Source organism: Bubalus bubalis, chromosome 14 (assembly GCF_019923935.1).
Source record: "Bubalus bubalis isolate 160015118507 breed Murrah chromosome 14, NDDB_SH_1, whole genome shotgun sequence".
Classification (NCBI taxonomy): domain Eukaryota; kingdom Metazoa; phylum Chordata; class Mammalia; order Artiodactyla; family Bovidae; genus Bubalus; species Bubalus bubalis.
Window position 1 is genome coordinate 40,962,120 of NC_059170.1, and position 16,966 is coordinate 40,979,085.

General features: G+C 45.3%; 1 protein-coding gene across 8 annotated transcripts in view; it reads left to right on the forward strand.

The window, feature by feature from the left end:
* Window positions 1-16,966, forward strand: part of TASOR2 (transcription activation suppressor family member 2) — a 66,770-nt gene that overhangs the window by 48,592 nt on the left and 1,212 nt on the right. For 6 of the 8 annotated variants that reach the window (XM_006041722.4, XM_006041723.4, XM_006041724.4 and 3 more), the window contains 9 exons: window positions 1,140-1,382; window positions 2,272-2,460; window positions 4,749-5,607; window positions 7,352-7,781; window positions 8,349-12,101; window positions 14,107-14,232; window positions 14,922-15,075; window positions 15,897-16,002; window positions 16,444-16,625. In XM_006041722.4, the coding sequence (XP_006041784.3) occupies window positions 1,140-1,382; window positions 2,272-2,460; window positions 4,749-5,607; window positions 7,352-7,781; window positions 8,349-12,101; window positions 14,107-14,232; window positions 14,922-15,075; window positions 15,897-16,002; window positions 16,444-16,625 (6,042 nt within the window). The remainder of the gene's footprint in view (window positions 1-1,139; window positions 1,383-2,271; window positions 2,461-4,748; window positions 5,608-7,351; window positions 7,782-8,348; window positions 12,102-14,106; window positions 14,233-14,921; window positions 15,076-15,896; window positions 16,003-16,443; window positions 16,626-16,966) is intronic. The other 2 variants (XM_006041725.4, XM_006041727.4) reach the window with 2 other exon arrangements.

Genomic DNA, 16,966 nt, shown 5'->3' on the forward strand with positions numbered 1-16,966 from the left:
GAGTCAGTGATGCCATCCAACTGTCTCATCCTCTGTCGTCCCTTCTCCTCCCACCTTCAATCTTTCCCAGCATTGGGGTCTTTTCCAATGATTCAGTTCTTCACATCAGGTGGCCACCAAAGTATTGGAGCTTCAGCTTCAGTCCTTCCAATGAATATTCAGGACAGATTTCCTTTAGGATGGACTGGTTGGATCTCCTTGCAGTCCAAGGGACTCTCAATTCTTCTCCTACACCACAGTTCAAAAGCATCAATTCTTCAGTGCTCAGCTTTCTTTATAGTCCAACTCTCACATCCATACACGAATACTGGAAAAACCATAGCTTTTCTTCCAAGGAGCAAGCGTTTTTTAATTTCATGACTGCAGTCACCATCTGCAGTGGTTGGGAGCCCAAAAAAATAAAGTCTCTCAGTGTTTTCATTGTTTCCCCATTTATTTGCCATGAAGTGATGGGACTGGATGCCATGATCTTAGTTTTCTGAATGTTCAGTTTTAAGCCAACTTTTTCACTCTCCTCTTTTGCTTTCATCAAGAGGCTTTTTAGTTTTTCTTCACTTTCTGCCATAAGGGGAGTAGGTTGAGGATTTTTTTCAGTGTACCTTCCTGCATCTTCTCTTAAGAGGTGATTTTTTTCAGGCGGGTGTTAAGGCTTTGGTATTAATATTTAGGTGTAGTGAAGAAAAACATGTAAGGTCTTTGTAAATCTGCAGTCTCATCTCTGCAGTGTGCTTACGGTTTCAACCACATCACTTCATGGGACCTCTGTCGCTTTTGGATAAATTGAATTATTTGTCCCAGTGCTGTGAACTAGAATATTCAGCCTTACCTGTTACATCAGTCAGCAAAGATTATGGAATTTTTTTTAATTGTTGTTTTATTTTTATAAAGTTATTACTCTGATATTTTCTTCTAATCTGGATAGATAGACCAGACTTAACAAGTTCATATTTTTATACTTATGTGAGAGGTTTTTAACTCTTGCTTTGTTTAAAAAAAATTAATGAACTATCCCAAATTTTATATTTTATTCCCCATTACTAAAGTTATTCCCCACACAACAAAAGAAATCAAAGGAGAAAGCTATGCTGATAAATATGTGAGCCCCCACCCCTTAAAAAATGGTGTCTTTTCTGCATAAGGTGCTGAGGTGCTGACTACACAGTTCGTACAGATACCCAAACTGGATAGGAAAGCCCAGGAAGCTCCTAGTTCTAAAGATGTTCCAGTGGCAACGAATGCTAAAAGGGCAAGGAAACGAGCGACCTCTCCAGACACACCTGTTCCAACGGCTAAGCCACCCATGAAGAAACCTCCACAGAAGCAGAGGGTAAATATAGTAAAAGGCAATCAGAATCCAAGACTCAGAAAACAGCCACAACCTGGTAAGAAACACACTTCCTATGTATTTCAGCACCACAATACAGACTAATCAAGATTGCAAGATAGTATATTGACTAGTATGAGATCAGCTGAAGTCTGTTAGGTTCTTGCTGTCTTCTGTAGTTCAGACTCGGACAGGATGAGTAACTTGGTTTCCTATTGTGAATAAATTAGGAAAGTGTGAAGATTCTTGCCTTTACTAAGTAAAACCTACTTTTCAGTTTCCAGAAAGCCTGAACAGGAACGGTTTACCAGAGTTAAAGTATAAATGGTCTTTTTAAGTGACTAAATTCACAAGCAGGTAGCATATGGCAGTACTTTCCTGGACCATAATCAGTTATCAAAAGGAGACGGTTTTAAGTCTGCCCAGAGGGAACTGTAAAGAGGTGGTTCAAAGCAGTCAGGAATCCAGAATGCTGTATTTGGTCTTAAAAGGCATTAAGTTTATTTAGTTCTGCATTTGTGGAAGAGGATAACGGAATCTCTTTATGTGAGCTTCTGTGTTCCACCTGCTGGAAGCTCCTCATCACTGGAAAGTTCTCAATCACCGTGGCCTTGGCTCTTCACCTCGCTCCACACCGATCTCATGCCCATGCTCTCTGAGTGCAGTGCAGCCCCCACCACTTGGCAAGACCTGCGCCATTTACAGGGTCTTCAGTTTTGAGTCTGTTGTGCTACGTGGTGCTGTTTCTTGTTTAGAAAAACCTTCATTTCCTCATACCTTTGTAATCCTATCAGTTTTCTGTCTAATCTCATGATTCTGCTTTCTCTCTTATCTCTCTTTAGATTTTTAAAAAATCTTAGGTGGAATTCAGGGAAAGAAACTTTTGTTGATGTGATGGTATTACCAATGAGCTTGGTTTTTTCTTTCCTCTTTTTTTTTTCTTTTAGTTTTCAAGTGCACCTCACTGCAGCAAAACCCATGCCCCCCACATTGGAGGCACAGAGTCTTAACCACTGGACCTATAGGGAAGTCCCTTTCCTCAGTTTGTTCAAAGTTGTTTATGACTGAAGATGTTCTGAAATCTCATCACTGTACAGCCTATAGAGAGTCTGCTTGTCGCCCCAGGCGGTCACAAGGTAGTCTCCCCAGGGCTCCACGTCTCTCCCCTGCTGTTTCCCTGTGCCGGGCTCCCACACTCCGCACCTGGGGTCACTGCTGTGCGTCGCCTGTGCTCGGCTCAGTCACATGGAGGCGTTTTCTGGGGCTCTGATCTGCACTCATCTCTCCGTTCTTTCAGTTCCTTTTGGGCTTTTGAGAACATTAAAGAATTGCATTCATACTCTTCCAGTTATCTAGTGTGACTTGGTCCTGTCTTTCCAATTAGTTTGTAAACAGGATGAACATAGACACATACGTAATGCATTGTATTCTTTGCCATGTCATTAGAATTCCTTGTGCTGAACTGGCCTCCAGTATTTGCAGGCTAGTCCATTAGTGGGAGGAGGTATATGATGTCATTGGCAGAAAATCCAAAGTTTTCACAATGTGCAATAAGGAAAAGGCTGACTTGTATTGCAAATGTCTGTATACATTGTGCAGCCATATTCCAAGTTAAAACTGTTAAGATTACCACCTTTTAAATAATGTCTTAATTTTTCTTTTATGTCTTAATCTGCTTCATTTCTTTTACTTGAAATATTAGAGTTTAAGAAGGCTCAGTCATTTTGTTACTGAAACTAATAGTTTTCTTTCCTTTTTAAAGTTTTCAATATAGTTTTTATTTATTGAAATCTCTATTTTTATAATTCATTTGGCATCTTCTTATCTATATTTCTTAAAAGAGCTAAACAGTATTGTATTTTTAATGAATTGAAAACCTCTAACAAGTCAGTACTTAAGTGATTTACTTGAAATGCTGCTGCTAAGTCGCTTCAGTAGTGTCCGACTCTGTGCGACCCCATAGACGGCAGCCCACCAGGCTCCCCCGTCCCTGGGATTCTCCAGGCAAGAACACTGGAGTGAGTTGCCATTTCCTTCTCCAGTGCATGAAAGGGAAAAGGGAAAGTGACATGACTCTTAGCAACCTCATGGACTACAGCCTTCCGTCCATGGGATTTTCCAGGCAAGAGTACTGGAGTGGTTGCCAGTGCCTTCTCTGTTACCTGAAATGACACATATTTATTAAAATGGACTCTTTCGCTTGATTCTATCCAGAATGACACTCGGTATAAGAGCCATGGTATTAAAGGGTAGAATGAACTGTCAGCACATACATTGATCCTAAAATGGATTTCGTGTTTCCAGTACACCCAGGGGGTTCATGAGACAGCTCTCTGGGTCACTTTCTCCCACCTCACTCCCTTGGAGCTTTATATGTTAAATAAAAACTGGGCAGCGCTTGATTAATTCCACCCTCCTTACCATACACACACTCTCATCTTTTTGTTTGATGACCTCATAAGCCAGAGTTTCCTCTATAAACGTATTGTCACTGGCCTTTGGAGACAGGTTGGTAATTCATATCAGACCTGCTATTTCTAATTATAAAGAGGGGCACAGTTGGCTTTTCTGTCCATCTAGCTACCTGCTACAGGGACTCACTGCCTGGTACTGTTGTGAGCTTTGTCCTTCGTGGTAACCACTTTTAAGAAGGCTGAGAAGGCAAGTAAACCACCTGAGTGTGTGTTTTCTGACCAAAGGCACATGGGGAGATTTGACTACCTGCTGAAAGAATTATCAGTAGATGAGGAGATTTGCTTTTTTGCAGAGTAGAGAGGAAATGTTTTCAAAGTAAAAACTAAAGTTTTAAAACTTGAAGTTAATTGGCCATTCAGAATATTCTTAAAACAGTTCTCATGTTTTATTCTTATCATAACATTATATTTAAACATCAGTATGGTTAAAATCATCTCTATTTTGAACTTAGGTGATTTTTGTAATAACTTGTAAAATGTTTTCTAAGGAAGTATATTAACATTCTATAATATACACTTTAAACTTAGAAACTCTTAGATTCTCACTAGACTGTAAGCCCTCTGAAGGCAGAAGTCTTGTTTTCTTGTTTTGGGGGTGGTTGTTTTTTGTTGTTTTTTTTTTTTTTTTTGGTCTTTGTCTATTTCTCTAGCTGAGCAATATGCCTTGTGTGTAGATCAGTACACGCAGTTTCAAAGGGTGATTTTTTTTTTAATTAATATGCATACTCCTTAGGACTGGTTCTTCTGGTAAACACATTATAAAGCCTCAGGGAACTGGACAAGAACTCAGTCTGATAATAAAAACTTAATACAAACTTTGCAACATACCAAGAGGTTTTTCTTGAATACATCCCCTTAACTGTTGACTTTCATTGAGCCATAGTAATACAACAAAGAATTAGTTCTATGGAAATCAAATGTTATATATCTTTTTTTCTTTTACACTGAAGCCAAAGGAGAAACTGCTTTACAGCTTCAATCAGAAATTTCCAGTGGTCAAGATGTTATTAGCATAAATACAGCCCAACCAGAACATGTCACGGTGGCCCCAAAAGCCCCGACTGAAACCTCCGTTGTCGGCTGTGACTCCCAGGCCCTTAACATGCTGGCCGACCTGGCTCTGAGTGCTGCTACCTCCAGCACGACATCCCCCGAGCCCAGAAACCTCTCCTGCTCCCTGGAGCCGCCGCAAAACAGTGTTCTGCTTTCTAAAGAACAGCCTTTGCGTGGGACATCAGACCACGAATACCACAGAGGAGTTAAAAGTCAGAAAGGTGGGCCGTCACCCAAGCCGTCCTCTGACCAGAGTAGGCCGTCCTCAGACCCCACAGTCAGCCCAGAGGAAGAGAGCATGGGTCCTGGCAGTTGGGCCCCTGCAGAAGCCCAGCCAGCACTTCCCAAGGAGACCCACGAGAGTTCCGATGCAAGCCAGAGCTCTTTCGTGGCTGCAGAGCATTCCTACGCCCTGCTCCTCGCAGAACATTCAAAGAGGGGGAGCCCAGGCCTGGCCTTTGCCAAGAGCAGCACCAAAGGCTCTGACATGGGGACCCCTGTGGGAAAGGTGATACCCTTCCTGCGCACGAAGATGAAGTCCCCGCTACAGAAGCTCTCCATGGCCCTGGCCTTCAGGCACAGGGGCAGTTTGGTGCCCACTGGCCCGCAGGACTTCCGCTGCTCCTCACACACCGTATTCTGCTGTGACGGCTCCTTTAAGGTCACGTTCACGTGTGAAGCAGATTACTCTTTCAGCTTAGACAGCAAGTACACCAACAACCCGCTGGAGAAGACTGTGGTTAGAGCACTGCATGGGTGAGTACGGGCGACATTGGGTAGATACCTCGATGTAGGGAGAAGGGATGCTGTGCTCATTCTGAGGAGGGAGAAAGAAGGGTGTAAAATCCAGTAAATGGGGAGTAATACTGAGCAGTGGATCATTGAGATGCTCCTTCATGAGTCTTTCTGGTCCTTGAATTGTAATCTGTAAATAAGATCTTGGAAAATAGTGAGGTAAAGGAATAATGCTTTGCAGACTGAATCCCAGAAGAAACATTTAAAGAATTACCTGGGGACTTCCCTGGTGGTCCAGTGGCTGAGACTCCTCCTTCCCCAAGCAGGATTAGGATTAGGTTCAATCCCTAGTCAGGGAACTAGATCCCATGTGCTTCAACTAAGACCCAGTGCAGCCACATAAGTAAATAATTTAAAAAACAAAACTTTTAGCTTGTCAAGTTGGTCACATTGCTGTGAGTGAGCATGTTTACATGGAGTTTTTCTAGAAATCTTCCTTAGGGACTAAGGCAGAATAGTGGAGAGCTAAGAGCACTGGCTTTGGAGCATGGACCAGCCTCGGTGTGGAGTCAAGGCTCCCCCAGCTCTCAGAACAGCACTTCTGGCCGTTCCTGATACTCAACCTGGGAGCTCACTGAACTGTGGGTTCTGACTCTGTTTGGGGTAGGGCCTGAGAGTCTACATTTCTCACCAGTGTCCAGATGACACCTGCAAAGGGTGACAGTCTGTGGGCAATGTTTTTAACATGAGTTTAATAATAGCCATGTATGAGGGTTTGCATGGTGACAGGCTGGTATTGAACAATGACTATCGCTGTTAGCAGTAATCATTGCCCTGTGACCTCAGCTCCTAGCAGAGGGATGATGCTTGTGTGCGGCCCTGAATTCCTTCAGACTCCTCTCGCTCCAGGACCAGCTCACACCTAAGAGCCTGCATTTGCTCAGGAGGGTCACTTCCTTCCCCTGAACCCTGCTTCACTGAAGCCCCACTCTGTAACCCCTCTGACTCACTGCACTTGCTCTGCTGTTCTTTGGCCTGGCACATGGCCAGAAGTGTGTTCTGTCTCCCTTCTGGTTTCAGGAAAGTCTTCAAAGCTCAGATCTGAAAATAGTGCAGTTCTGTTGAACTGCCTGACTACTTTCATCTTCAGACTTCCCAACTGTTAGACATGTAGAATTAGAAAAGAAATGAGTTGGCCAGACTTTCCAGAAGCCAAGAGATGAGGATTTGGGAAGTCACTGAAGCCATTATTCACATAAGGTATCTGTTTTCTCCCAGGAGAGCTCGCATTGAATTTGGGGAGAGCCCCAGGCTCAGAACGGAAAGGCCTGTGTTCTGATCATGGTTCTTCCACTCACAGAGTTTGTGTTTGGAAAGAAGTCACTTAAAACTCTGATTTCCAGCTCCTTGCTCTGTCTCTGTAAAAAGAAGGGATGAGATGCATTGTAATTATTTGTTAATTAACTTCATTTTTGTCTTATTTTTATTTCATGCTCATGTAATTTTTGGAGAAGGCAATGGCAATCCACTCCAATACTCTTGCCTGGAAAATCCCATGGGCGGAGGAGCCTGGTAGGCTGCTGTCTATGGGGTCGCAGAGGTCGGACACAACTGAAGCAATTTAGCAGCAGCAGCATGTAATTTTTAAAAGAAAACTGAACATAAAAACTAAGGTTAATGATGAAGGCATTTGCTTTATGATATGACAGTCATCTAAAAGAGTCATCTTCAACTATTTTCATTTGTTCCTTCTTTAAACCCTCAGGCCCTGGAATACTGATTTACCGGATAACGTGGAAGAGGTGAAGCTTCTGCTGCATATGTGGGTGGCTCTGTTTTATAGCAGACAGAACAAAGTTGTGCGGTCATCCCGGAAAGTCGTTGAACACAGCAACCCAGCAAAATACGTGTCCATAAATAGCACACTAGAGTCATTTGAGTTCGGTGAAATCGAGGAGCCCTCCAGAGTAGAGAGGTACTCCGTAGACCCTCTGCTGGAGGCCAATGAGGCTCCCGGAGGCCATGTAGCTGAGGTGTCTTGCCCTGGCGCTGACCCCCTGCGTCCTTTCACAAAGCCGTCTCCTATGAGAGGCCTGGAGCTCTGGGTGCAGAATGAACAGAAAGAAATGTTTGCAACAGTGGGTCACCAGGAAAGCCCAGAAAGCCAGAATTTCATCTGTTCTTATAATAATGAGGTCAGTAAAGCTGAATACTAAAAATGGTGGTATTACTTTTGAAGAAATTTTTTTGTACATAAAATCACTTTCAAAACAAGGCACTGATTTCTATTAGGAAAGTGGATTTTCTTTGTACAGGATTAAAATGCCAGAAACTTAAGTTTTCAAACTCCACATTGTCTGCTGTTGGAGCTTATCTACCATCCTGATTGAAGATATGAAAATAGGAAAAGAATCCTAAGGGTCAGATGATCTAGGAGCCAGCCATAATTATGTAGCTTTTTAGTAGTGTGATTTGGGGCCAATTACTTATTCTCTCTGAGCTGAATAATACTTATTGTGTCTTACCTAGAATATTGTTTATTGAAGCTTTTGTGTGTGTATTTTAAAAAAATCTCTCTCTTGGGTGTATTTTAAGCCTATGTAAGAAGAGAGGGATTTGCTTGGTCTCTGCCCTGTGAAGATTCAAAAGGACAGAGCTAGCTAAAATCGTTGTCTGTTCTTCCCATATGTAAATTTTTTAAAAATTATGTATTTTAGACTCTTGTGTTTTTTTTTTTATTTATTTTGCTTTAATCATTTCAGATAATTAGGGGGAAAGCTGAACAAGAGTCATCAGGTAAACTGGAGACTTCCAATCTTGTGCTTCCTAGCATTGGAAACACTCAAGCTAACGGACCTTCTATTCCTGGTGAAGATGAAACCTTTGAGCCTCTTGATAACACACAAGTGACCTCTTATAATGATACTGCCCCACAAACCACATTTGCCAAGACTTATGATGAGATCAACAGTCCATCAATGATTCGTCAGAAGTCTGTGTACAGCACCCTTGAGAGCAAAGTTGATATTTTTCATGCACAAAGGGAAACAGAAGCAGATGCTCTGCAGGGCCTTACCCAGTGTAGCAGCCCCATAAACAAAGAATGTCAGCCATTGTTGGAGGGGAAGGGTGATATGGGGTATGTGATGATTAATCTGGAACCAGTTACACTCACTTTGGAAAAAAGTGCCTACATGCCAGTACAGACAGAAGCTGTCAACAGAGCTGACAAACCAACAGCCTTTAACGTGGAGTTGACTAAACAGGTGTCACCTGCTGCAAGCCTTAGACATCCTGTGTCCACATTTGAAAAGTCACAGATGCAGGGCCTTGGGGAAAACCCCTCACTGGCAGTGTCAGGACCAAAGGGCACTCAGTACCTCCATGCCTCCTCAGTGTGTAGAGAGACACTTGCTGAAGAAACATGTTCCTTACAGAAGGGACAGGCTGTGGCAGGCTCACCTTCACCATCTGATAATCCCATGGTAATGGAAGCATTACCATTGGCTAAAAGTCCAAATTACTTGTTACCCAGAGAAGAAATGAAACTCTCTCAAGAATTCCTTCTCCCAACACAGAATCTCTTGAGCATCTCTTCGGAAGAAATAATAGAGTCGTCCCAGGTTGAAGTGGTTCCATCGTCAGCCTCTGCCCCCTTGGGAAAAAAGGATTCCCTTAACTGCATCACATCAATAAGGAATACTCTGTATGGCTCTTCAGAACTAAAGAAGGACAAGAGTGGTCTGAACAGTGAAAATATTAGTATTCAATCATTTAATTCCACATTTACCAAAGAAGCAGGCCTGTCTGTGAATAGAGAGGTGGTCAGCCTCAAGGTATCAGAGGAGGATTCCAACCTTGACCTCACTCTCACCCTATCACCACCCATGAGCCCTAGGGACGAAGCGCCCACTGGTGAAGTGGAGCAACTGCGGGAGGCCCCGCTACCCTGCATAGACCTTCAGGAGATGGCAGAGGAAATACTCGTGCCCGAAGAGGTTCCTTTCATAGAAAACAGAGACGTGAACTCTGCTGCTAACATGTCTGTGAAACCAGCAGAAAACAAAGGGGGAAAAGGTGATCATTTACAGACAGTGGCTTTCATACTTTCTAAAGAAACGTGTACCCTGGAGGTTGCGGAGGAAGTTCACCTTGCCTCTGACTTCCCATTTGGTTCCTTGATTGAAGAAGTGTCACCAGCTTCCAGCCCTGACCCCCAGGCACCAGTGGAAGAAGCACCACCAGCTCAGGCCACATCTCCATGTGGTCTGAAACAGTGTGACGCGCTTGGTGAGAAAAGCACCAGCCTCTCCAAGGTCGAGTCAGGAGATTTGGCCATAACAGAAAAGGAAAGTTCTCTTGTTACTGCCACCCATCCAGTGGAACAGGATAACTCAGCTCAGGTACAGCAGATGCAGCTTTCTGCTGAAACACCTCTACAATTACAGAACCGCGCAGGAAGAAAAGGTAGATTCTTAATCCTTCCTGGTGACGTCACTCAGGAAACTGGCCAGAGTAAATGTGGGGAGGGCTTCTCCCTCTCAGGAAAGGAGCCAGACTGCAATGGCACAGTAACCCAGCCTGCCTGCACTGTCACGTACGGAGGTTCTCTTGAAAACCTAGCATCGTCAGGATACCCACTGCAGCCCACAGGTGTGGAGACCTGCAGCCCCCACACACATCATCATGTCCTGGAGACCAGTGAGCCTTTCAGTCCTGCAGAGATCCCTGAAAACAAGTCTGCTGACATGTTTGCTTCTACAGCCACACCAGGTGCTGTGGTGACCAGCACTCAGAGCCTTCCTGAAGATGTTTTGAGCAGTGATGTGAAAACACACGAATGCTGTTACATCCTGGTTAAGTCCTTGCGCTCCGACCCAGTTGCTGGAGCTGAGGGTGTGCAGACCCACAGGCACCCAGAGCTCCCCAAGCCTGCACTCCCCTCAGGCGGGGCCACCGCAGCCCACAGCACAGGCCCCAGCAACACAGGGACAGGGTTCCCGACACAGGAAGTCCCGGTTGTCAGGATGACCCATCTGCTCGACAGTGAGGATAGTGGAGCCGAGTTACAGGGAAGAGCCGTGGATCCAGGAGGTGCCGGCCCCCAGCTGCTCACCACCTCCCCACAAGGCAGACAGGAGCCAGCCTGTGTGCTGCAGGAGGGGTCGCCATGTGCAGTATGGGATCTGCTCCATGGCGGACTTCTCCCCACGTACCTGCAGGCTGATGATGCTCACCCAGGTACTGTAGCCCATGGCGAGAGTGCCAGTCCAGAGCCCAATGCGTCCTTTGCTCCCCGATCTGGTACACCTTCCACTGGTGGGGTCTCTGAAGAGCAGCTGCAAGGTGTGAGTGCGGGTGAGGCAAGCACAGGCAGAGGCATGGGTGTGGGCGTGCTTTCTGACATATACTATGAACCCCTTTCTGGAGACTCAGATCAGGACTCTCTGGGTGAATATGGACACCCCAGATACAACACAGAAGAGTCCCGTGCTTCACAATATGGCCACACTGGGAAAAGAGAAGGTGCATCCAAAGACAGTCACGACTCTTTCCTGAGCCTGAACACCAGTGATCACCACGACTGGGGCTATGCGAGCCAGGTTCCAGGGCTGGAGACCAGCACTCTTCCCAGAAGTTGGCTGGGTGGACTGAAGAAGGAAGCTACGTGTGTGCCCTGTTACGTCCAAATCCGAGATGTCTGCGGGGTCCCCAGGAGCTATGCCAACTTCACCGTGACCAGAGAGCTCAGAGACACCCCAAGAACCCTGCATGGCTTGAGGCGGCGCCCCAGGGGCATGGCCCCATGTGGCTTGCTCAGCTCCTGGGTGGACACCTGGCAGAGAACCGACGACCTCACCCAGAACACTTTAGACTTGGAGCACCTGCGTTTTGCACACAAACTGAAACAAATTGTGAAGATGGGCGCCGCTCAGCATTCTGCCCTTTTCCCTGGTGCCTTTCCAAAGCAGCCCCCATCCCAGGTCACCACCGGGGCTTTTCCTGGGACCCCAATGCCCGCATGCCCGGGGCTGCCTTCCACCTCCCGAAGCAGGAGTCCTCTTGTGGTGACAGTCGTGCATCAGATGCCCAACCATGTGGACTGCTCCTCCTCCTGGAAAAAGAGGTGTGGCCACGGTAGAAATCACCTCACAAACTCAGACCAGAATCAGACCGCCTCCTTCCACCTCCACAAGCTGAAATACAACAGTACATTGAAAGACTCGCGCAATGACATCGCTGTCATTCTCAGCGAGTATGCCGAGTTCAACAAGGTGATGCTGAGCAGCCGCCAGGTGGTCCAGGACACGGAACCACCTGTGGCTTTGGGAGCGGCCATGCCCCACGAGCTGTGTGTCTGCGGCCCACAGCCCGCCTCCTACGAGGACCTGGTGGCCGACCTGTGCTCCAGCCTGCGCCTCAAGCTGGAGCGAGTGGTGAGGGAGGCGTGTTCCAGCACCTTCCTCTTCTACCTCATGGAGACTGAAGACAAGTCCTTCTTTGTCAGAACAAAGGTAAGGTGCCAGATTTTTCCTACAGTTTTTATTACTTTGATTGCAGGTCCAAGTTTTTTTTTTTAATAATAATACAGCATTCTCAGCTTCAGAAAGAAGCCACGATATGGTGGTATACCTTCTCAGCTCAGTCTTTCCCTGTCCCCGAGGCCGCTACAGAGCAGGGCAAGGTCCTATGTGCCTGCCTCTTGGGGGTCCTCCCCGTGTTGCCCTGGTCACTGAGCAGCTCCAGACCTGAGGAGGCTCCCCAAAGAGTAGAGAGGGCCTCCCAGAGCATAGTGGTCACCATCGGGTCAAAGGATCACACAGCAGCACTGAGACGACCACCCTAGGCCCCTGGAAGGCGCTGAAAAGTGCTTCTGAAAGAGCAGCTGTGCTGTAGAGAGCATTTTCCCACCGCCACCGCCCGGAGGGTGGCTAAGTGAGGAAGAGCAGCCTCACGAAGCTCCCCAGGTGGCTGAGCCAGAGATGGTCTCCTGGGAGACGCTGAGGGCTCCAATTTTGTATCATTTAAATATGATTTCTAAGTATTTACTTTTTCCAAATTTGTGAAATCTGTTCTGTGTTAACTGGTGTTTTTCCCAACCAAGGTTTCTTTTGCTGTCCATGGTTTTTCACAGATGGCTGCCAGATGTGGTCTCCTCCACCACCATCATTGCTCCCATTTCACGCCATTTTGGGAAGCAGTTTTGTTGAAAAAAATACAGCATGAAATGGCCTTCAGTCTTTTTTGGAAGGTGCTTTGCCTCCAAAAGTAATCTGGATTTAAAACACACGCATTTATTTATTTGTAGATAACACACACGTTTCAACAGTGACTATTGTTTCATGGTAATACTTTGTCAGATGACCTCTATTTACAACAGAAAATAACAAATTGTGTGTTACTCAAGTGAGCAAGTGGACACCTTGTAAAATACATTGGAGAATAAAGTGCAATCAGGAGCAGTGTTTGTAGCTCTGAAAGCTCTCCTGGGAAATTTGTCTGTCCAAGAGTGCTGATCGGGTGTCAAGCCCCGTTTACTCATGAAGTGATGAACGATATTAGATATTTTAGTGAGCTCTTTATTACAAGAAATTTCCCCAGTAGGAGTATTTTTGAAAATACATCACCATACTTTTTTCATTTTAGATTTTTATTGGTGTATAGTTGATTTACCTGGAGGGAGGGCATGGCAACCCACTCCAGTTATCCTTGCCTGGAGAATCCCATGAACAGAGGAGCCTGGCATGCTACAGTTCATCGGGTCGCAGAGTCAGACACAACTGAGTGACTTAGCACGTGGTTGATTTACAGTGTTGTATTAGCATCACCATACATTTTGAATGAAGAACTGAAAGTCAGAATTCAGGTTGACTTGTGATCCAAGGGAGATTGACCAAAGTAACCTTATTTTTATAAAAGAAATAACAAATGATGGACAGTGTTACTGGCAACCCTCCAGAATCCTCCATACCGGAACAGCATCAAAATCAGAGGACAAGGTTGAGGAACTTCTTTAACTACACGAGCTTATCCTCCCAACAAAGCTTACTGCAGTGCCATTCTGTGGGATACAGCCGTGCCCCTCACCCCTGGTAACCAGGCCCAGTATAACCCCAGCACCTGCCACACCCCAGAGCCTACACTGTCCAACTTCTGCCAGCTTCTCCATCATTCACCCTCGCTAGTCATACTCAGAGCAGTGCACAGGCATCGGGGATGGTCAAAGTCCTGGAAAAACTGACCGAGGCGGCAGTTTTAAAGTAAATATCTTCATCCCCAGGGTGACTCCCTTCAGAGGGAGTATGTGTGTTTGATGTTTCCGAAGAATCAGCCTTTGATATGGACATAAAAGATTCATTATAAAGAGCTCATCTAGTAGTAAAGACAAACTGCCATTTATGTGCCTTATTAGGACATAATTTAGTAAATGTGCTTTCTTATATATCTTCTGTCAGCAGTTTTATAACAGTTCTGTGCAAGTATCCTTTCTTAAATAATAGCTTTCTGTAAATCTTTCAGAATATCCTGAGGAAAGGAGGCCACACAGAAATCGAACCTCAGCATTTCTGTCAAGTATTTCACAGAGAGAAAGGTGCACTCTTAGTCATCATCAGAAATGAAGATATAGCATCCCACCTGCATCAGGTAGGTTTGGAGATCACCTTCTTACAGAGAAACGTATTCTGAGCATTTTTTATGTTGTTCTGAAATTAGCCTCATCACTGCCTTTTTATTTAGGGGAGAGGTTAAAACCCAATACGGTTGAACCTAAGTGGGAAGATAATGGGTTTGAGATACTGTGCTGCCGATACTAATGTTGTCATTTACCAAGGTATTGATCTGCAGATTATGTCTGCGAGTTAAGAATCTCTTCACAGTAACTAAGGGAGAACTTCAACGAAAAGACACCGTTTTTCCACCTGAAATATCAATCTGTACCTCTGGCTATCTAACAGAAACAAGTCTTGCTTTAAAAGGACTTGTGAAAATTTTCTTAACTCTTTGTTACCATGGTTACCTTTTAACTGAATAATTGTGCCAGGTCAAGCCCCTTTTGGGGACAAGCACAGTCCTGCATCAGGACGCTAACTGAACCCACAGCAGACTGCACTGAGCTGGAGACAGTGGTGAGCCTGCCACCTGATTCACGTCCCAAACCTCAGGAATCCCAAACTCCATCCCCCACCTCTGGAGTTGAGACCACTGTGTAATTAACGGGTCAGTCGTCAGGGTTAAAGGTATTTCCAGCTGTTCTTGAGTCCGGACGCCCTTGGGTAAAAGTGACAGAAGTGACCCCATGACCCTGTCTTCACTGGGAACCTCTTATGTTACAGATCCCTTCTCTGCTGAAGCTGAAGCACTTTCCCAGGGTCGTCTTTGCCGGAGTCGACAGCCCTGAAGATGTCCTCAATAACACCTACCAAGAGCTTTTTCGGACAGGAGGCTTTGTGGTATCAGATGACAAACTACTAGAGATCTTAACATTAGGTTGGTCTCTTATTTTCCTTTCTTATATAGTCAAATCAGTTTCTCCTTGCCCAGTGACCCAAATATTTAATCAAATAGAAACTGTCAACTTACACATCAGTCACCATATACTGAGGGCTTAATTTCTGCCATATGCTGCGCTAAGCACTGTGCTCTTAACGTCTTTTGCATTAACCAGTCACCTCCCCCATCAGACCGCTCAGTAATGCAGCTAAACTATTCATATGCATTAGATTGTTATATTCAATTTCTCCCTTTGGCAAATCGTCAGCTACGTATTTGTTTAGCATCAGCCCTCTTTCCTCCATTTCTGTTGCCATATCAATGCTCCCATCAATACCACAGAAATCTAAAAACCACTACTCAGTCGGCTCAGTTACCTGCTTGAACACTCATATCTGCTTTCTCTCGGAGCAGTGACTGACACAGAAGGATGTCAGATCACAGGGCAGCACCTTTATATAGTCGAAGTCTCTGCAGCTCCGATGCCTCATGAGAAATATGGATACCACTTCTGCACTGAACTTTAACTTGTATCATGAATGTTGCAAGTATTTATAGATTCTGTGTTAAGCCTGCTGCAGCAGGACCCACTTCTCCATGTCCATGGTCTATATGACTGCAGCGCTGCCTCTACTCACTCCTCCCCTGCGGGAGCATGAGTGGGCAGGGCTGGGTTGAGAAGCCCGCCCTGCAAAAGAGGGGGCAGTGATGGTGCACATACAAGCACGGGGCCTTGTTTCTCACAGGTAATCACTGGGCTTTGATGAGCCAGCAATCCTAAAACACATCTTCTCTTGTTAAACTTGTTCTATCCCTAGTTCAACTGAAGGAAATTGTCAAAATCCTCGAGAAACTAAATGAAAATGGAAGATGGAAGTGGTTGCTTCACTACAGGGAAAATAAAAAGCTAAAGGAAGATGTAAGGTAAGACCTTCATGGAAGGTGAGGCCTGGGAGGGGTGGGGAACCCCCAAGTTCACCTGGAAGTGCTCCCTGAGCTCTAGACCAGCATCGGTCAAGTGCTGCCCCAAGGTCATGGACTTACATAAGATCTTGAGGGGAAATGGCTGAGCACGGAGGCTGGGGAAAGGTGTGTACTTAGGAGAGGAACCAAGGGAGCAGACCTGAGAGCCAGCACTGCCAGGGAGGGGCAGAGCCCTCACAGGGCTTCATTACCAGAGCACTTCAGAGGGGAGGTGAGGAAGGTTCAAGATCAGGAGTAAGTGGAGACCAGATGAAAGGGGAAGGAGTATGACTGACTCTAGTGAAGACAAAAAGTCTAGGAATAAAACTGAAAATTAAGATACAGGAAAATAATACCTTTCACAAACTTAGACTAATCTAAATTTAATATTGTATTTTTCAGAGTGGATTCAATTGCACATAAAAAGAACTTAATATTGAAATCATATCAGAGTGCAAACATCATTGAGCTGCTTCACTATCACCAGTGTGACTCTCGACCATCAACCAAAGCTGAGCATCTGAAATGTCTGGTGAACCTGCAGGTTCAGCACATCCACGCCAGGTTTGCCGTCTTCCTGACAGGTAATTCACACCCTTAGTGCTACCTGATTGTCATCAGCCAGGAAATGGCCTTCCAGGTGGAATCATTGGCAGCCTGCACACACACAAGGCTGGGGCGAGTAGAGCAGATTTTATTTCCTTAGATAAAGGTCTGTTAAGTGAAACCATCCACGGTTTTAAACAAGACTTAAGGAATGAAGGCCCATCAGTGGTTTCAGCACCCCATCCCTGAGGCAGCTGACCCCAAAGTTTCCAGTCTTGTTCTTCATTTGACACAGGCTCCTTCTTCCCCTCATATGTAATGTAGTTTTAAAAGGTAGTAATGTAATGTAGTAATAAAAGGTGTATACACCTTTTAAAAG